We start from the raw sequence: 22132 nt of genomic DNA on the forward strand, positions 1-22132 counted from the left end.
GCCAGGCTGGATGGGGCCTCGGGCAGCCTGGTCTGGTGGGAGGTGTCCCTGCCCATGGCAGGGGGTTGAAACTGGATGATCTTTAAGGCCCCTTCCAACTCAGATTGTTCTATGATTCTGTGATTAATTGTCAGAAGAGGAAAGAAGCTGGACTTGGTCAATGACAAAGACTTAGGTGGTTGTGAAGATCATAAGATGTCAGATTTGCACACCAAAGGGTATGTTGGCTTGAGACTGAAGGTAACTGCGCATATCCAGCCTGACTCGAATGTGGCTGGAGGCTGAGTAGTGATGTCCAATTGTGATTTACTTCCCCTCTTATCTCTGTTAAACACTGCTTAGCAAACTCAAAATGCATTGTGGGCAACATTTGCTCTCTTAATACAGCAAGCTGAATGAAAGCTGGAGTCAGATAACCCTCCAGTGAAAAACTGCAAAGAGACTGGCCTGTTATCAGTTGTTACTTCCTACAAGAGCAAGCTGTGTTGTGTGGTACTTCAATTATCTGAAACAGAGCGGGCTGGTAGGGTCAGGCACAGCCATTTAGAAATGAGATTTGTGTTTTTCTTTCTTCACAGAAACCTGCTTACAGTATTTCCTGAGGCTTTTCTCAGAATCTGTGTCAGTGCAGCAAATTAGCTAGTGGCAGCTCTGTCTCGGAGAGTAGAAATGTAGCACACTGACACTGTAATATCTTTATAAAATGACCTAGATTAGAAATGTATTGTTCTTAGTTTGCAGAAATCTCTTCAAATATTTAATATGACTTGGAGCTGGGTTGGTTTCTTTTTTCTTTTGCTTCCTTTAGAGACAGAAATAAAATTCAAGTGAGAAATACTTAAAACGCCTCTAGGACCTAAACAGTTTCAGGGAACAGAGGAACAATTAGAATTAGAAAACAACAGAAACGTGCAGTCTGCCCCCACTGCTGTGGCATGGAAAAGGATGAAAGATTTCCCGTGTTTCACTCTGCTGCTTATGGCTGTATGGATTTCACCTTCTAAATTTTATATGATGTCCAGCTTACAGGTTAGAAGTCTGAATTAGATTTTAAATGAGACCACTGAAAATCCAGATTCCCTTACTCAAAGCACGTGGCAGGATAGCTCCTTCCTCTTGAGGTCTGGAGTGGCAAGACCAGTGCAGTCCCAATTTTGGTCCAGTCACATCTGAAGTCTAGACCGCAGAGCTGGCTCGTCCAAAGTGGGAGGGCAGGGTGCTGTGGGTGGCTTGTCCTCACCAGGAGGACTTTGCTGCTTTTCCACCCCTCTTTCTAGTTTCTGCCTCAAGATTCTGCCTGTGTTTAAACAGCCTGAAATAATTTGTACAGGCATCTCACTGGGATGGAGAAGGGTACATCCAACTTTTTTTGCTAACATTAAGCATAGTCCTGTGGCTTAAAAAGCTCTCTGCCAACCATTATTTTAGCTGAGTGCATAAGGACCGAATTCCGCTTGGGCAAGTCCTGTTCACTGTGTGATTTCAGTGAGACTTTGCAGATTGTGTAGGGAAACTGTTGCCCTATTTGTCTTACCCCAGAGGAGAAGGGAATCTAGAGCCTCCATGAAGTGGCTGCAAGCAGAAGTCCTGTACTGTCTTGTGCAGAACTCTGTGAAAACAGGTCAGCAGACAGTGGGAACAGCTGCTTCCTTTTTTTCCCTTCCTTTTAAAATTTTTTTTTAACTCCTCACAATCACGAAGAATTAAGATGATGAGATTTCACAACCTTTCGCACCCTTTGGAAACCTTTGCCATCCCTCTGAAATGTCATACAGCACAAAGCGTTGCTCTCAGTCTCTTAGTGTAGTTTGAAAGGTTTTGCCATCAGCTTAAATGCAGCCGGGGTTAGGTGGCTGTTAAATACCTTCTTGTTTGTCCTATCCTGAAAATCTAAAGTCTGTAACACAGCTAGGCTGCGCTTTTCTTTATATCCTTCTGAAGTGTTGGGCAGGCAGCGAGTGGTGAGCTACGTATACCAGCTTAAACAACAGGACATCAGAGAAAGAGACATACAGGTCTGGAATTACGATTGTCACCATGCAAGATCTTCAGAAGAACTAAGAGGAAGAGGCTGTGAGACACAGAGGTTTTCTTGGTTCAGCAGATCAGAGTGACATGGGTCTGAGAGTGAACAAACAAGGTGACAAAACAGGACAGTACAGTGGTTTACCAAACCAGTTCCTTGAAGAAGAGGTGAGCAAGTGAAGAGCTCGGCCTGGGCCTTGCTTTAGATCTCGTTATCTTCTGATGCTTTACTCGAGTCTCTTGTAAAGAACTATGAAAGTGAGTAAAAAATATTACTAGTTTAGTTCCACAGACTCTGGTTTGGCATTTATACAGGCTTTAGAAAGGAAACTAAGGTCAACACCTACTTCTGGACTTCACGTAGCAGGGTTCGTATCCCATAGTATTATCCTAAAAAGACATCTCCTTCCCCATGAAGGCATCTGGAGTGACTCCTTTACAGTGCGGATGTGTTCTCCACGCTCTTCCTCAAAAACTCACTTCTCTGATAGGCAGAATGACTAGAAGAGGTCTCTGTTAAAAGGACATGTTTTAATACCACAGGCGTCCGTGGTGCTGTCACCAGAGTGGGTGGCCGGGGAATCATAAAAGAGCAGGAAAGTCCAGCTGGATTGGGAAATCCTCCTCTTTGTTTCGGTTTTACCATTTAGCTAGGCTGCTGTAATTCATCTTTCCTGAGCTCATTAGGCTGTTACCAGCTCTTTCTGCTGTTTTCATTAGAGAAAGGTTGCGAATAATGCCCTGCTTACCAGCACAGGCAAAACTGAGTGTAAAGCACATTACCCCTGTCTTGACAATAAGCGCTTACATGCCTTGGCTGAATAAGTGGTAGTAGGTTGCTTTTGTTTTGTAGTAAGGTTGCATGTTTACTGGGCTCAATTTGACAATACTGGAGTATTTACAAAGAAACTGGAGAGGATTTTTATGATCTGTAGTCTTTAGAGACTCAAGATACAGATTTGTGGTTTTTTGCATATAAAACCTGTGTTTCAAAAAAATATTTTTTGTTTTCTGAGCTTTAAAGTATTCCTTTATGGCAAGCTTTCGGCATCAGTCTCATGATGCATGATAGAACAATGCTGAATAATAAGTTTTTCAATTTTGAATTGGAGTGGCTCACACAAAATAGATGAGAGGTGGAAGTGTTAAGCTACGCAAGTCTAATGAACTGTCTTTGAGCTTTAATAAGCTATGGCCTCTGTAGCAAAATAAAAAAATGTGGTTTGGATTACAAATCCACCTGCAGTTTGGGATTAAACGGGGTTTTGTGAAAACTGTCTTGCTCTGCCCCCTACTCTCCCTTTTCTGGTTTGCCTGAGCACTTTGTGTTACAGAGGGACATTGGAAGCAGACAGCATGCTTTCCCACTCTTGTGTTCCCTTCTGTTCACTTGATTCTCTGCCCTCCTCTGTTGCAAGAAGGCTTTTATGAGCCTCTGTTTGGAAAGGAGTGCGGCTTGTCTTGACCCTGCTGGAGTGGTCATTCCGTGGCTGAGCACCCCCAGGTTGAGCCTTTGTCTCTAGAAAAGAAAGCTCTCGTTGGGCAATGATTATCCAAGGCCAGAGGGGATCAATGTGTCTAGATGTGACATGAACCGAGAGAGGGTCTCTAACGTGGCTGGGCTCTGTCTGGGTACAGACCTTACCACTTAGCTTGTATGGCAGGAAGTGGGAGTGACGGAGAAAAGAGCTGCATGTATGAAATAAGTGAGCTGTGTTTGGAGTTGGGGCCCTGAGTCCCTTTCTCATCTCCCTTCTTAGTGCTAAAGGGTTTCCAGCAGGAGATTGTGGCTGTGACTGTGGAACCTCCTTGAGAAGTAGGAGGAAGGTTCGCATCCTACTTCCTCAGCTGGTGGGAATGCGTATGCTTCGCTTCTGCCTCATGCTTCTCATTCAAGATTAATTTTTCTCAGATATGAAGATATATTTAGTGTGTGGGGTTGTGTGAGATGAACAGGAGGTTCACACCAACTCTCTAAACTGTGACAGGAGTCTTGGAGACATCTTACAGCCTTTCCAGAGGGTATCCAAACAAAGGTGTTCATAAGGTATAATGATAACTTGTTGGAAGGAAGAGTGTATAGCTCATTACAGCTCTCGGGCATCTTTGGCTTAATTTGGGTCTGTGCAAAGTCGTTTTGAAGCTGCTGGATTTGTCACAGTCAGATGCATCGTGCTGGGAAGATCCTGGACTGGTTTCTGAAGTGAAGCCAATTTTGAAGTCTTTTTAAATTTCCATTTAATTTCTCTGGCCAGGCTACCTGACATTGCATTCATCCACAAAACTTGATTTTTAATTTTTTTCCTGTCATCTTCAGTAGTTTGGTTGATTATGAGTGCGAGGATGTTATCAGAGTATGTTAAATCAAGTTAACTTTGCTAATCTGTTCCAGATTCAAAATAGAGGTAGAACATCTGCTTTGGTTGTTGAGCGGAGCTCCATGCCAACTCCAGCACGCTTAATGCAAAGAAAGAGATGAAATGCTGTTATGGACTGATGTGCATGTTCACACATGGTTACACTGCTATTAATGGAAATAACACTGTCATCAGCCTCGGTAGTTAAACATTTTTAATCTGAATTTTATACTAGCAGTGCAGAAGGCAAATGCCAGAGACTAAAATCTGCAAAGGATTTTACTGTTTTATGAAAACAGTACTAACTGACCACGGTGCTCTTCAAGAGCTTTGTGAACTCCATAACCCTTAAGAGAAATCTGGAAACATAAGCATTAGTATTTAACAGCTTTTAAAATATATTTGATACCTGCTACATATGAGAAAGTAAGCTGGGAGGTGTTCCGAGTTTTTCTGGACCTGGCAAAAGGCTGTTGGGATGGTGCTCATTTCCCAGAGGAATGTCCTGCATTGCAGTGCTGAGGAGGCAGGCAATGGTGAGGCTTTGCGTCTGGTGTGCAATGCAAGGGCAAGTTACTTGGACCCGAGCAAGATCCACCTGTAATATAATGGCAAGACCGAGCAAGTCAGATGTTTCAGATTTTGCTCAAGTCCCTAAAATGTCTTGTCCCTTCCTTATGTCACTTTTGTGATCCCAGAGGTTTGCTAACATCTGGGGCTTGATCCCTGTGACAGCAGGCCCTTGGAAGTGTTGCAGATCTCTGCTAAGAAGAAGATGAGATTCAGGAACATGTGAGATTGTGACTGCAAAATATATCCATCCTTAACAGAAACTTGGCATGTCAACTCATGCGAAGGAATCCATAGCTGTTCTTACCGTCCGATAAGTGAATGGAATCGGGTCTCAAAGTTCTGCTGGGGTTATGTCATGTGTTAGTGTGTTTCTACACAAAGGCACTGAACTCCTCTTAAACTTCTGGAAATATTTATAGTTTTATTGATTTCTCTGGAAATTTCTCTAGCACCATGTGCCGTACTATTTAAGTAATTGCTTATTGTATGGTGTAATGCCCAGCAGAAATGCAAGAAGGTGCCTCTTCTCCGATTTTTATTGGAACTGCAGTCTGCTGTAGCTTATCCTTTTTGCATTGAGCTTTGTGTTTATGTAGGTGGGGTGTTAATTTTGTTTGGGCTCTTTTGCTTTAGTGTGTTCATTCCCTTGCGTACTTAAGCCTGCAGAAAAGTTCACTGTTTGTAACTCAGTCAGATTGGTAACCAGTGTCCTGGTTTGTGTTGCCTTTAGTAGAACAGAAATGCACTCTTCTTGCGTGCAGCCATTCAAGCCCTCTGTATCTTGGATGTGGAAACAAACTTTTATGAATTGCAAATTGTTCTCATGTTCCCTTTAAATGTTTTTCTGTGTAGGCTGAATAGCTCCTATCTGTTTAGATTTTCCCTGTAAATCATGTTTAACAGCTCTGTTTTGCTCCTCAAGTGGTGCCCCAAACCAAATGTCTCACTCCAGTCACAGCCTAAGCAGGACGGAGCAGCATGGAAGGATCCTGTGTGTTTTGCAAGCCATATTCCTATTTTAAGGTCGCTTCCTCTTTCATAACATTGTTCGCTTACATTCCGTTAGTAAACTGCAGTCCCAAATTTGTTCTTACACAAAATCGCTATGTAACAATTCTGGATTTCTTGCTAAAGGGCACAGTGTGTTCTCTTCCACTCGGAACAGTGTCCTCTTCTCCCTCCGGCCCAGTTGTTTGTGTAATTTGTCAAGATGGTTGTAAATTCTGATCCTGCCTTCCAATGTCCTTGTTGTTACTTGTAGTTCAGAAGTATCTGCAAATTTATTAAGGCACTCTCTGTTTCATAGCTGCCTTCTTTGTGTGTACATTAATAAAAACCAGACACCGTTAACCAGCGGAAATCCTAATCTTACCAAGTAAGAACTTACAGGATCAGAGGCCACTTTATAGTTCTCTAAATCAGGATTAATTTTCTAAAAATGAAAGGCTTTTTATTAGAGTGTATGATGAGTATCAGTGCATGCTGCATATATCAGATATAGCACTTAATTACAGAACAGAGAGAGATTCACTGGACTGTTGCTCTGTACCATTAATGTTCGTGATGCAAGATGAAAGGCAGATCTCATCGCTGCTGCGCTGAAGGCGGAAAATGAAAAGGTTGTTTAAACCATCTGTGCTGTGTGTCAAAGTCCTTGCTCATGCTACCTCTGCAAGGAAGAGAGGGGTAAGGCATGGTTTCATAAACGGAAGGAAGATAAATTTGCAACATTTCCGTTTCTCTCCTTTTTTCTTTTTCCTTCTTGGTTGCCGCTGCTGCTGGTGCCGTCGGGCAAAGGGAGGATGTCTGTAGTCTCCACAGGTTGTGGGGCTGCTGAGCAAAGGAGATGGGTCAGTTTAGGTGGCTAGCTGCAGCCAGCATGAACCTGTTTGTTCCCCACAGTATTCCCCTTGCACACAGAATTGTTGTCACTTTTCTTTTGCCTTCTGGAATACAAGACCTATGAAACTGGCCCAAAAAAATTTGCTTGTATGCTTGAAATGTGTTTGAATTGCTGCAGGACAAGTGAGCAGGAAATGAAGCTTTCAGTAGGGTTGATGTGTTTCCAGAGATCTTCTCCTGTAACAGCTTTATTCTTAAATCTCTAGTGAGAAACAGACTTGTACTGGGGTTGCTGTTGCTCTGCCCTGCTGCTGGCCATTTTATTTCTCTTGAGGTTCATAACCTTGTGTTGCTTCTGATGGGGAGAAGGCACAGGGCTCTTCTGAAAGCAGATGGTGTGATTTGGCACAGCACCTCTGACTTGGGAGTTCACTTAAATGGATTTACACCAGCTGGAATTTATGATCCCAGAGATTTTACTTTCTGCTGTCCTCTTGTTCAGAAACACTACTTTGGTGCTTCTTCCCTGCTCCTACTGAGATGATGGATGGATTATGGGGGAGGGGAAAAAACAAAAAGGCAAAAGGGAGTCAGAATTTTGATGTGACAAGAAGTACTCAGATGGATTAGTCGTGCAGCACTTGCTGCTGGGAATTTATAAAAAGAATTGGATCCTATTTTTGGTAGAACCATTAAAATCCCATGACTATTATTTAATGGCATTGCTGATATGTCTCTTGTGAGAAATTACACAGCACGTGCTTTGTATCAAGACAAACCCCCAGGAAGCTTTGATGAAACAAATTCAAGAGGACAGGAAAAATTCAGGATACCATTAGATTGATTATCCTCAGTCTTTGTAGATATTCCAACTAATTCTATTATGCTGTCTGCAACAGACTTTTCTCCACTAAAATGGGTAACAAATGCTGGTGAATATAACAAATGTTATGCTACTATGTTTACTTTTTTCTGTAAAAAATGCTTTCTTATCTAGTCTGCAGCATGCTGAGTTTTTGTCTCCACTTGATTAATGTAACTTCAAGACATCGTTAACTAATTTTGTGATATGATCTATAGGCACTTAGCCCCCCCACCTCCATCCCCAAATGCCAAAGCCATATCCCACCACTTACTTTGAGACACTGGACAGCCTCCAGTAATGAGAATGAAGGGAAGGACACTAGGCAAGCTGAATTAAACACGCTCAGCTCTTTTCCATTTTAGAAGTGATCTATATTTAACATGCGGTGAGTTATTTTGGTGCCTTTAACTGATAAGTTTAACAAAACATAGGCCACTCACAGCGTGTTTGGTGCATAGAAGAATTTAAGGGTTCCAGGAATGGCAGGATGTAACCTTTGCTTCACCTGGAAACATAAGCAATTCTAGGGGCAGTTGATAGGCTTCATAATGAAAAATGGATGGCAGCCAAAATCTGAAGCCAAGCGAGGAGGCAGAAATAGATCTGCCAAGAGGCTTGTTTTGCACTGTCCAGAACGGCATATCAGAAATTGTGTGAACAGAAATACAAGGCTTGATCCAGCATTGCTCAAGCAGAATCAATGTTGACTATTTTCGCTTTTAAGTATCATGAAAGCCTGACTAAATCGACGTTGCGTTGAAGTTTCAGCCTTCTCAATGTGTTATAATACTTTTTCTCCAGACAGTTTTAATTTTGCTTATGATTTTCTTTCTTTCTCACTTTCTTGAAATGTGAGCACGTCTTTGATAGTGTGTATTTGCAATTAACCATGTTCAAGTGCGCATCACCTAAGAACTCTAGCTCCCCTGCTCCAGAAACATGGAAATGGGGAAGCTGACAGAGAGGCAAAGGTTTAAACGACTTGGATAAGCTGAGTAGAGGAGGGGAAAGGGCCAGTCACAGAGAGGACCATAACAGGAGGATGCAGAGGGTGGTGCGAAGACGGGGGTATGGAGCACGTTTATTCTCATTACTTCACAAGCAGCGTGCTTATGAGAAAGTGAACTGAAGTATATTCTGGTTTGTATATCAGTTTCTAAATAATTCATTGTGATTGTGTTTAATTATAGAATCATATCTGTTTTCTTCCCTGCCTGGCCGGAGATGTGCAGTGTTGTCGGTGAGGTGTATGTGAAAGCTGTTGGTGTCCTGCGGACTAGGAGCAGGGAGCCAGAAGCCCGTGGGAGCCCAGCCTTTTTTCAGTCCCAAGCCCAGTTTGCCATTGCAAAGGCCTCACTGCTATGGAGGAGAAATAATTTAAAAGCAGCTGATGCAGGATATGTTGTGATGGCCCCTTTTAAGGGTTGAGCCATGCTCTAAGCAGTTCAGGTTGTCCTTTTGCAAACATAGCATAAGCAATGTTCAAAGCAAGAGCCTTAATGGAAGGTGTTCTTCAGCTTGTCATCACACAATCTTGTTTCAGGCATCTTTACTGCTACTACTTCAACCGTTTGCCAGTGATCATGTTTCTTTTCCCTTCCCATAATGATGTCCAATAACTGTAATAAAGGAGACCTGTAGTTCTGGAAAATGCACTGGTTCCTCTAAAGCTGATGATTTGATTTTTCCATCCTCAAGATGCAGAGAGGTGTTTTGTTAGGCCTGAATTTCCAGCCTCTAAACCTGATCAGTACTGGATTCCAGGCACCCAGATGAATTCAGCTGGAGGGATGGGATGCAGGCTCTGCCCTGGGCCACACTGCCCGGAGGCTTTGCAGTCTGCACAAGCTGCCCCACGATCCAGCAGAGTAAGGGAGGAGCTGCTGAGCTCTTTGGTACCTTGTCATAAATTCTTATCCAGCTAGCAATGTATAACGTGATTAAACTAGGGTTTTGTTAATGTCACCAGCAATGGCGATATCTGATGATGGTGTTAGAATCACCAGATTCCAACTGTTTCCATGCCAAATATTTCTGGAAATCTTCAAGTCTTTATTTGTGAAGCCACTGTGGGAAAGGCTGAGTGCATGCTTACGTGGGAACTACCTACACACCATGTTAGCATAACATGAATTATTCAGACATTTGACAACAATTACTTAAAATCGGGAACCACTTATGGGTTACTGAGCATTTAGATAACCACTGGGAGTGGGGAGAAAGCACTGAATACAGAACTAACATTGTTTGTAGCACGCTGAGCATCTTTGCAGACGTCCTTGCCTGATGATGCCTTTCAGTATCCGTCCCTTAGGTGTTAAATCATGCCGGTAGCTGTAGGTGTGCACTGGGATATTTTTGCATTTGGTCACTAAGCATTTCTTTGTGTTTTGGTGAAGTTGCCATTCACCATTTGAATTGAGGCTGTGGGCAGGTTCAGGAGATGCTGGGTTGTCCAGGTAAACACAGATACCTCCCTTCCGCTCCACTTTTCTTTAAAAAGTTTAGGTACAAAGTTCCTTTTAACCCTAAACATATGCTCTAGTTACAGTTTATATATACAGTTTTTCCTAATCTCAGGAGAGAGTAACAGCTCATGAAGCAGTGATGAATGCTCCGCTGCTCTCAGAGTATGTTTCCGCTGTGTCCTGTGCCGAGGCTGTTATAAATGACATGTAGAGAAATGGTGAACCGATACAGGAAAAACTAACAGACCTTTCTGTTAAGCTTAAATTCTTAGTACATCCCTCTAAGCAACTTACAGCACAGTGTGGGAGAAAGTTATGCAGTCATTAGTCTGGGGAAAGTGTCAGAGCACAGGTCTTCTGTGTCCTTTCAACAGCAGTGTAAAAAACAACACAAAGATCTCTCGAGGTTTGCCAGAGCTATCTACCCAGAGTTCTTCTTGCTGTCGGGATTGTCGATTTGTGTTTTGTTGAATACCTCTGCGTGTCCAGTATGTTTGTTGGTCCTTGAGCATGGAAACACAGGGGAACAAATTGAAATCAGTAGCAACACGTAGGCGTACATTCTGTCCTTTCAGCAGTAGACTATGGGCAATCCTTATAAATAATTGGGCTGGTCTGCAAAAAATGGGAGGACATAAGAAAATGGAATTAAATTCATTATTTTTTTTTCTGCAATATTTGAAGTATTGCTGTGTGCGGGGTGTTTATTAGTCTGCTGATAGGTATGTCCTAGGTACCTACATTTGCTGACTTCACAAGCTGGCAGTTTGTCCAAGTGTTTTCAGAGGACCAGTACCCCCTGTTTATAGATTTCATTCTCTCTGCTGGCCTTTCAGGAGCTTGGACCAGTATTCCTTAAAAAACACTCAGTAAAAACCTGTAATTGCTCTGAAACATCCCTTAGCAACCAGCTGTGTACGTTCTTCGCCAAACGAAAGCTCTGTGAAAGCACTTTGCTGTCAGTAACCAGTGTATAGAAATGCCAATAAGAGAAACACAATCTTTGAAATAATAATAAATTAAGAGTAAACTTCTCTTTTTATTTGCCCAGCAATTAATTCCTGAAACACTGTAAAAGGCTACTCGCTGATGCAAGTGAAATAGACTTCAAGGCCTGTTAAAAAATGATTAGTCTTGAATAATTTCTGCACCCAAAACTGTGTAAATACTAAGTGCCACGGAAATGCACGCTAAGATTTAAGAGAAATCCAGTTTATGACTGCTCGCTCATACAGATTTATAAGTTAAAACAGTGTTCCAGATAGTCATGTGTTGCACTTTTGGAGGGGAGAAGGTCTTAGTTAGGAAGAGGAGTGGTCTTTGTGCTGTGACCAGCGAGAAGAAATAGATGTACATGGTGTAACACTGCAGACAACTTTGTAATCTTGATTAATGGGAGTACCTGCGGAAAAAAAAGAGGTGTTTAGCAAAACACTGACAAAATCAATACACCTTTGAAATGATTATATGTCTTTCTACATTGTCTTGCCAGTTAAAGAGAGTGAGTACATGGACATACACAAGTGTTTAGTTCAGCAATTTGATGTAATGCAATCAGAACAAGTAAAGGATCAATATATAGCTTCTTTTCACTCACAAAACCAAATGATAGTATATGCTATCAAATCAGCATAGGGATCGATCAGCCTTTCCTTATCTGCCTCATAGTCCTGCCAGCTGAAAGTCAGCCTTGTTAGCAAGTCAGGATATCTAAAATCAAGCCAAAATATTTATTATATGTCACAGTTACTCGACAAAAGTACTAACTGGTTTGCCAGGAGCTTCAGCACCCGCTTCAGGCACAGTAATCAAAATGATACCTGAGACGGTTTGCTTAAATACTTCACCTCATTTGGGAATCAGAGAACTGCGAATGCCATTTGGTAACAGTCTCTTCTCTCCTCTATACTGTCAGATATATGGAGGAAAATTTTGCAAGGCCGGGCTTTTGTTTGCTCTGTGGACACCAGCTGAGCCACAGGACATTCCGTTCACGTGGACTTAAGCTCTCTGCTACTGAAATGATCACTGTGACTTCAGTTCAAGGAGCTAATTTTACCAGTTGAAGTCCAGCTTGTGATTGCCCAGTATGCAGTAAAGACAGGGATTTGCTCCATCTTTGGTAGATATCTGCAGATAAAATTTTATTTTTACTATAGTGCTTGTTACAGCACAAAGTAGAGAACGCTGTAATAAACCTTATTGATGAGTTTTGTACTTTTAGTAGTAACTCTGTAGAAAAAGTACCATGGAAAGGTTTCGTTTGCTGCCGGTGTATAATTTCAGGAAATAATGTGAACACTCCCAACTGAAATTCTCTGTAAGAATTTGGAAGCTCCGGAGAGTTGAGCTGATGAAACAGTTGTTCATCATTCCAAAACCTGCACCCTTAATTATAATAATAGTTACGCATACCGTTCTCTGTGCTTTTTTTTAAATTCAGTCTGAGTGTTTAACAACTTCTGAACTTGAAGAATTTTAAAGCAAAATATTTCTGTTAAGAAGAACCCATTAATGATCTTGTCACAGGTTTTAGAAATGATTTCCAAAATTAGAGCGTATCCTTCATTGATAATTTAGAAGTGTCATTTGCCCTTCAGGAATGAAAAAGTAGCTATTTGAATTCCAAATCTTTCATGCGTGAACATGGTTATTACTGAAGATCAAGAAAGTAATCTGTTCAGGTCACTGGAAATCCATCATCAACACGTACGTAACTGCACAAGCTCCATTTCTTCACTGTCAGCTGCTGAATGAAGCAATACTTTTTCCATTGTGCTGATGGATGCGGATGCACACTCTCAGCTCTGACATCGAACAGCAGCAACAACACTGCAACACACATCTGACATTTTTCCAAAACATGACTGTGCATCTTCCACAGAAACACGCCTTGATATGCGGTAGAAATTCCTTAACAATAATGTGTTTCTCACTTAAAAAATAATACCTTTGAAAATGGAGTAGAATCATGAAACAGTAAATTAGAAAACCAGACGGTTGTAGAAAGCAGCACAGCAGTGACTCAGGATGGTTATTAACCTGGGCTGGTTTTATCCATTCTTTCTAATTCACAGGTTCTGATTGATCTCTGTTATCTGTCTCTTGCTGTTACAATTAGCAGCGATAAATTCTATTGTAATTAATTTATAAAAAGTAAATCTCATGGAAAAAAGGGCTGAAGAACTAAGGGCTTTCCAAATGGGTGTATGGCAGCTATCTGCTGTCAGCAAAGGGTATGTACATCAGTAGGATGAGACTTATAACCAGCTTCAGAGGCCTAATGAACACTGGGGTTTGGTAGAAGGAATGGCGTGGAGATACGGCTGTGTTATAAAAAATTGAGATGAGGATCTTGTTTAAGTTACAGGTCTAAGAACACAGTGTTATTCTCAGTCTGCTTTCTGTGTTAGGTAGCTGATGCTAATTAAAAAGGTCATGCATCTCCTGTAAAACCAGGTGTCCGATCCATATTTCTGGCAGAGGGAAGAAGGATCAAGCTGTCTTATTGTTGACTTTCCTCTTATTTTGATGTAATGATGCACATACTTTGTTCTCACCCTATTAGAAGGAAAACATCACCTGTAACAGTATTTGAATTTTAAAGAAAAAACAATAGGTTTGAAGTGTGCTGAGTTTGAATGAGTTTCTTTCTTAGCTACGGTGCTTCTGGCCAAAGTTTCAGCTTACGTGTCAGCGGAGCCTGGCTAATACCTGTCTCTGCAGGCAGGAGGCACCTGCAGGTGGGCTGAGCAAAGCTGCTGGGACTACTTCTTGCTTGGCCACTGGGTTATATTGCCATTCAACTTGAAATAGAGGAGCATTCTTCTTTCCTGTGTGTTTTGTTCTTTAAATATCATGACAAATGTACACAAAATGGAAATATTTTGATGTGAGCATTCTAGTTCCATAAACACACCTTGATCCTTCAGAGCTGTTAGTGTTTGGTTTGCACTAAGCCTAGGAAACAGTCATTTTTATTAGTGTGCTGGTGGGTGTAAGATTAGAGAATCACTTTAAACAAGTTCTTTTGGTAGAGAAAAAAGCAGAAATGAGACCATCTCACTCTTAGATAAATTCTGATTTGTTTGAGGTTGGCAGATGAGGGAGAAGGGAACGGACTCTGAGGTCTGGTGTTTGCACCCTCCAGTGGGGAACAGTCTGTGACCCTTCTGACGTGGGCTGGGAAGGAAGCATGCTAAATAGTTCTGCTGAAATGTAGGGTTTTTTCTTTCTTTTTCAAACATCCACTGCAATACGTTAGACTGCAGACAGTTTTGATAAAAGATGCTGCTTTGGTCCTTTTTTCTATCTGAGGAGTGGCAAGAATGAAATTCTAGAGTGAACCTTTCTCAAGGACATGAGGGATTAATATGTCTTAAAATAGACACCAACTTAGAAATGTGTTTTCCACGTTTGAATACGATTAATTTTGCAGTGAAAAGATTGGGAAAAACATGTATTTTCTCTGTTCTTCGAGCTTGTTTGTGAATTTTGAGATAACCTTTTTACAAGATAGTTAAATTCTGTAGAGTCTTCAGAAGTTGCGGGTTTACGTGCTTCAGTAGTCATGTATGCTTCCATTTTGCAGTTAGTTTAGATTCTGGTGACTGTGTGGCACCGTGAGACTGCCCACCGCTGCTGGTGGGCATTGAGCTCAGGGAGGCACACAGACAGTGCCTTCAGGATGGGTGATGGTGAAAAACTGGCTGCCTCTTCTTTCAAATACGTGCTTCAGGGAGAAGGCATCTGTGTAATTTGTCACCTCCTTTTCCTGAGTCTCCAGCAGCAAGAAGGGAGTTTTTTTGTATTTGTGTTTTCTCTTTTAGTTCAGCAGGCTGCAATCTGCCAGCTTATTTAACAATTTGGATATTTGCTACTGGAGGTCCAGAGCAGACCTAGAAAAGAGGACTCAAATTACCAGCTCTAGATGTGTAACGGAGCGGTTGATCATATGCAACTCTCCTGCCGACCGATGGGCAGTGACGCCACATTGCCAGAGGAATGCGCATGGCATATTGTTTCTGCTGTATGCCTGATTATTTATTTATGCCTTCCGATTCATAATAGCATAATAACAGACTGGAAACAATAAGATAATTACTTCTCTTCTTGGGTGGTTAAAATTAACTGTGCTCATTGCATATTTATTCAGTAAGAAGATACAAGATGTTTAGTAATTGCCCAGAAATTCATTATTTGCATAATGTTCTGTTTCTAAATGTGTATTGCATGACCATTAATCTGTGCCAACAGCAAGAACGCGGCAATATCTGATGTAATTAGTCTTCCCCTTACATGCCAAGGAGAACATCTGGGCTAATTACATGTTGTTGACAGAAGTTGCCATTCTAATGGAGGTCCCTGTTTGTGCACATACACGCTTATTATACATACAAACATACTCATGGCTTCAGTTCATCCAATGGCTTCAGTTTATCCTTTAGCAAATGGATAGCTCTTACTAATGAGATACTCGTGGTGGTTTGTTACTGGGGACTTACAGTGTCTATGGGCAGCATTAGTAATGTTAGCAGGAGTAATACGCTCTCCTTTTAAACAGAAAACAAACCTGTAACACTGCATCTTCTGTTTTATTTTTACAGCCACCACTGGTCCAAGCGATTTTCAGTGGCGATCCAGAAGAGATACGGATGTTGATCTACAAAACTGAGGATGTCAATGCCTTGGTATGTGACTTGGCATGTTATGTGCCTGTGATATGTAAGCACTATGCTTACGAACTGTTGCAAAGACAGTATTAATCATGTCCTTAGTAATTAACATGTAACAGAATGGGAATTATTTGGAAGTTAGAAAGTGGGGGCTTCAGTGGAAACCTAATTAGTAGTCTGAAATATAATTATCTCCAGCAGGTGACTTTAAGCTTTCTAACTGTATGGTAATTATTCCAAATGTGCAGGTCAGTCAGGGACATTGTTTTCTCTCTTACTGAGAAAATGAATGAAAACAGCTGAAAGCTGCATATTTTTACTCTCTGTAGAGTTTCCTTTTATGAAAAGCCTTTGCAGAGCAGGAGCTGTTATTCAGCATTTGACTTTACTTGAAGTAAAGCTTCACTATGGGTCTCAGCGGTGAGAGAAAGGAAGCAGTATCTTGGCCACGATTTTCCCACAAAGGAATTATTGTTCTGCAGACTGGCTTTTTCTACCCAGAACAACACTAAGCAGCTGTAAACAAGTAGTAGTTTAGTGTTTTGGCAGTGGAAAAAAAAAAAATCTCCATTTGAACTTGGTCTTTTTGCAGAAGTTGGGTGGAAATCTCCCTCTTTGATTTTAACTTAAATCCGTACTGCTAGAAGTGAACCCTGCCAGTCCCGAGTCTGGTATTTGGCCTCTGGAAGTGGTAAGAACATGAAGCAGAAGCAGAGTGGTGATTTGCAGGTGTTTCCTGGACTTTTGAATCAACCTTCCTTTTCTTCACATTTTTCTCTGACATAAAGATGTGAGTTTGTTCATAGCTAACTCCAGCAGTTTGTTTGGTGTAGTCTTAGCACTGCGGCTTTTGCAGGCTGCGGGGTCCAACCATCTGGTTCAGAGCTGCAGAAAGGAAGTGGAGAAGTGATGCTACAGATCTGGTTAACCGGGGCTCTGCTCCGTTTGCTGTCAAGTGGAAGGAAAGGCTTGCTGCCCTTCTAAATGGGGAATCTGATGAAAGAACACCTTGATGTTGGACTTTCCCTGTCATTGTCAGTTGTTTTTTTGAAATAAGTTCCTAAAAGTGCTTCCTTAAAGCATCATCTCCCTTGAGATTCCTCCTATTTGTTTTCCCTGATGGCCTTAAAAAAAAAAAAAAAAAAAAAAAACCAAAACAAAGAAAAAAACAAAGCCAACCAAGCAAATAAAAAACCACAGCCTCGATGAACATGAATTTTCCTCTGTATTTCATGTTGTTTTTTCAAAATAGCATTTCCTGCACAAAGTTATCGTAGGCTTCTCAGATGTTTTGATACCCTTTGGCTGCAAGTATGGTAGTGATAGTTGCTAGGGAGATGCTCTCAACTGTCAGGTGCGATATTAAATGAAGAATATGTATTTTATAGATGAGTACTTAGCAGGCAAAGTCATTGAACTGGAATAGTCTTGCCCAGAATCCTGTTTAAGACGTTAAAACTCTGTCCAAGAATGCTTTGCCTGAACAGCTATTTTGTCAGGGGCAAACCCCAAAGCTGTTTTTTGGTGTAATTAGGAATATACCGATCAATGTGAATTGTGAAGATTTCTGTTCAGGATAGCAGTTGCAGGCAAGTGTCAAATGTTTCAAATGTCACTAAAGAAAGACAAAGAGAGAGCATTTTCCCCTTTGTGGCGTGAGCTGGCAATTTGCACCGTGTGCTTACGTTTCTATTTTAAGGGTGTTTTTAATTACTTCCATGTTAGTGTTCCTCTAGTGCTTGACTGCTCACACGAGAGGAAACTCTGACATTGGCAGCAGTTTGCCCTTTGTTCATCGTTTTGGTTAGCTGTGTTAATATTGGACTAGTTCAAATATAGGTAGGACAGGGAAACAAAATAAAACAAGTTTTTTGCAGCAAGTTTTGGGGGATTTCTGAATTTTTAAAACGGTTTGGGTTTTTTTGTTTTTCAGTCTGCAGGACGAGAGGCATTTGGAAGGCAGAAGGAAAAAGCACATGGAAAAACTATGCAAAATTAGGCATGCTTCCTAAAAGAAAATTAATCTGAGAGGAAAGAGTTCAGAGCAAATAAAAAGTTTAGAAGGTTACTTTTTTTTTTTGTCTGGTAAAATAATTAGTGTTTTTCCAAGCTGAAAAGTGTGTATTGATGGAAATAGCTACCTTCTGGATGCTGCTATAAATGTGACTTCTGGTTTGCAACAAAATGAAAGCTGTAACTGTTTGGCTTAGAAAGGTGGGTTCAGTTCATTTTGCCTCCATAATCTCCACTTTGACTTCTCCAGTCCCTGGCTGTGCTCTGAGGGAACATGATGCTACTTCTGCATCCCAAGGGCATGGACAGTGTTATACCAGGCTGGTGGTGAGTGATTCCCTACCACCGAGTACTGCATACTATTTCCATAGGACATGGCCTTCTGGGCTTGATCCTTGCAGCCTCAACACTTTGACAGCTGGAAAGGCTTCTTCTCAGTGCTCTTTGGTGTCATGAGCTCCCTGTGTGAATGCTCCCCCACCTACTTTCACTGCAACGAGATAGGTTAGAAGAAGGTAGTGTTTTAGCTGGATTAAAGCAGAGGTGCAGAGCCAGCAGATCGTGGAGGGCTGCAGTAGCTCCTGTTGGACCTGGCTGGATGTGGGTTCGAGCCTTGTCAAGGTGTCGGGGGCATTACTGCCTGTTTCTGGCTGCAGGGCGAGTCTGCAGAGGAGGTGGCAGTGGCACCAGCAGAGATTGCAAGGCCTGGCTTGCAGGATGATGCATTTAGAGGGTGGTTTATTACAAGATAAGGAGGGTAAGAAGAAAGTCCTCATGGAGAGACGTGGATGCATGCTGTTTATTACTTCTTTTTCTCATTATTCAACTTGGTACAGCACAGATGTGCAGGGCTGCCTCTCTTAGGAGGACTCAGGCTTTGTCCAGCTCTTCTCAAAAGTTCTATGTATTTCTGTAATATTGCTAAGCGTGTTTTCTGAGGTGGTGCAAGTGCTTGTGCGTACAAGTGCATGCACGTTTAGGATTGTGAACCTTTGGAAGGCCTCTGCTTTGACACAGTATGACAGTTTGGTACTAGGTAATATCTGTGTTTTCAGTGGGTATTTAGCCTCTAGCTGTGCTGTTTGAAAGGGTGTTCATTTAAGTGGGAAGTGATGGACAATTTTTTTTTTCCTATGCAAGGAATTTATGAACAATTCTCATTTATGTAAGGAAATTGAATATGAAATTGTATTGGGTTTTGTGATGCAAGGTAACCAGCATGACTTTTATTTAGAATAAATATTTTTCTTTTAGAAAATAAACATAATTTTTTGTAGTTTATAAAGAAGATATTTGTATGGTGAAGAAGATTCTGGTGGAGCTTACAGAGGGTCAGAAATATTCTGAGTTGCTTTGCAGAGCATGCTAGTATGCTACTGGGTACTAAGTTATATATATCTGTACTGGTGACTGGTGTCCTCAAAATGTTTGAGACAGTTAAGGATGTAGAGGCAATTAAAAGCTTACGGCAGAGTTTGGCTGTAGCTGCTTTATTTTATTCAAAGGCAAAAATGTCAGCCTGAAATACCTGATTTTCATAAATTCATAAATCTGCTTTTCCCATCACATCATAAGTGATGTATGCTTCTATTCCATCAACCCCTGTGAAGTCAATACTACATTTATAAAACTGGAGGTGTTATTTAATTTTGAGCCTTATGTTGAAAACTCGCTGCTATAAACATTAAAACTTTCCACTAATTAGGATAACAGTCTCTACAGTCTCAATCTAGGATTAGTAATTAATTTTAAAAGTTATCTTTTTCTAACATAAAAGCTACTGTCAGCCTTATGGAAGGAAAGTGTTAGATGGAGTGGAGATGGGATACTTCGATCTAGAGAAAAGAAAAATTATTTGCCTCTTCCACCTCCTGGGCACTTGGCAGTTAAAAGACTCAGTCCAGAAAAATCTTTGTTTCTGAGGATAAACTGAAGGCTGTGGGGATGAGGGGTGTTGGAGCTAGGATCTCGGTTTTCAGATGGGAATTTCTGTGCTTGGTGATAGCAGAAGAAAGAGCACCAGGCATAAGTTACACAGCTTGACTTTCACCTTCCAGCTGGTGCTCACTGTTAAGCATTTTGATTTGCTTTGTGAATTACAAGCGTTAATAAAAGAATCTGTGAGAGGGAGGAAATCCTGCAGCGGCAAAGATTTTCTTTGTACAGGATCAGCTTTTGGCTCTGAATGGTTGTAAATATCTCAAGAATATCTGCTTATTTGCTTTTAGCCTTCTCGGTAATTCCTAATCAGTTCCCAATGTTTAATTTTCCTGGAGTTCTATCTGAATGTTTGTGGTTTTTTTGTTTTTTTTTTTTTTTAATGGTACCAGCTACTTTATGCTATTTAAATAAGGTGTACTCAGATATAACAACAGCAAATGGAGTGAATGAGCTGGAGGTTTGTTTATGTTATTGTTTTGGTTTGACTGGTATCAATGGAAATTGTAGCCTTTTGTGTGTCTCTAATATAGTTTAATTTATTTTGCCACTCACACAGATGCTGGTGGCTTGCAGGTGGTGGGAAACCAAACACTTCCTATCAATAAAACTTTGTTAACTTGGTTTCTGAGATGCGTTAACTCCTCCTGTGCTGAACTATTCCTGTTGGCTGCTCAGGCAGTTTGGTGATAAAAAGAGGATGTAGACATTTATTTTCTGTAGCAGGCACACTTACATTAGTAAGTTACTGTGTCCCAAGCATCTTCTGACCTGAAGAGCTGTAGTTGATAGAAAAGTTCAAATCCATTCTCTTCCTTTGAGTTGTAGATTGTATTGAGGAGAAACTGTTGGCCTTTTTCTCATGTGCCTGAGTGTTTTACATATGCTGATACAATTCATCTGAGCCGCTGTTCTACTAATCTTCGTGTACTCTAGGGCTCTGATCCAATAAAGCACTTAAGGACCAGCCTAACTGGAAGCTTGTGAAGGGCCTTATCAGTGTGGCTATGATCACTTCAGCAGTTTAAGCATGTGTTGAGTGTTGTTCTTGCTGAGGCCTTCTGCCCTCAGTTGTCTGTTTGTTAAATTCTTGATTTCCTTTATCTGTAGTTTCTTTAAAGAAAAGTGTACAGATGCTGTTAACATGTAGCATCTTCTCTTTGAGCGAGTATAAGTCCCTAATACAGTATTGGAGTGTGTTTATCCCATCTCAGCATGATTTTCTAGACTTTGTTTAGCCTATCTACTGTCTCTTACTGACCTTTTGTTCCTCTTAGAACTGCACTTGAAGCAGGTCTGATTATTTTTCTTAACGCTGTTTGTAATTCTGTTATCGTTTCTCCCGTCCTCTTCCTTGCTTTGATAATGTGTTTTCAGGTTTGCGGTACTGCCAGACCTTTTCCCTAAAACGACATATTTACTTTTTCTTTCTTTCTTTCTTTCTGTTTGTGGCTTTCAGTCTTTAGACCATTACCAATTTACTTATTTATGCTTCTTTTACTGCCATCATGCCACAAGGACATCTGTAGCTGAATAGGTGTTAGTGCCAGATGCAGAGCCGGAGAGCTGTTAAAGTCTTGCTGAAGCAGCGCGTGGCTTTGAGGAGGACGTGAGGAGTGTGGCTGGACAGAGAGGCAGATGCCCCAGTTCCTCTGTTTCTGTGTCAGCCTTGTGCAGAGTGTAAACAGGAACTTGAGAATGTCCCTCTCTTGAGTTGCTCAGCTGAACGCTCGGTTGCGGGTTTTGTTGTTTGCTCGTTCATGTGAGGGTGAACTCTGATTTGTGCCTGCTTGTGATAAATGGAGAAACTCGTAGGTTTTTTTTCCTGTGGGAGAAATTAAGCTTAAAGTCAGTTGCATGACTAAACCCATCTTTCTCTGAAGACTTGATTTTCACTTAATTGGATAGGATTTTACATGGATTTTACAAAGCGAAAGCTGAGGACGCTTAAGACTTATTCCTCTTATGGAAGGTTAAAAATGCTACTTTTCTGTTTCATGTCCTTTCCTCCCTCAATTATCAGATTCCCATCAGATTTACAGTTTAGCATAAAAAATTGCTTATAATCAATAGGGCACTGAATAGCCTTGGTTCTTCAAAATTGCTTGGTCTTGTATCATTAGCATTCAGCTTCAAACTGCTCTGATCCGTTGCCACACCTGGCTGTGTTGCAAGAAGCTGCCACCAAATTGATCACTGACAGTTACAGTAGCTATTACAAATGCTGCATTTTGCTAATGAGGGATTCATACATTAAAACAAACAAGCTAAAAATATTAATAAAACAAATTCTATTTTTGTACAGAAGTTCTCTCAGTCTTAGGATATTTTTTGCCATGGATAGTCTTAGGATAAGTGATATGAAGCAAAAGAATC

General features: G+C 41.1%; 1 protein-coding gene across 14 annotated transcripts in view; it reads left to right on the top strand.

The window, feature by feature from the left end:
* ANKRD44 (ankyrin repeat domain 44) overlaps positions 1–22132 on the top strand; it is a 135209-nt gene that overhangs the window by 46090 nt on the left and 66987 nt on the right. For all 14 annotated transcript variants that reach the window (XM_054070449.1, XM_054070444.1, XM_054070452.1 and 11 more), the window contains exon 2: positions 15737–15820. In XM_054070449.1, the coding sequence (XP_053926424.1) occupies positions 15785–15820 (36 nt within the window). In that variant the 5' untranslated portion in view covers positions 15737–15784. The remainder of the gene's footprint in view (positions 1–15736; positions 15821–22132) is intronic.

Source organism: Cuculus canorus, chromosome 6, assembly GCF_017976375.1.
Source record: "Cuculus canorus isolate bCucCan1 chromosome 6, bCucCan1.pri, whole genome shotgun sequence".
NCBI classification, from domain to species: Eukaryota; Metazoa; Chordata; class Aves; order Cuculiformes; family Cuculidae; genus Cuculus; species Cuculus canorus.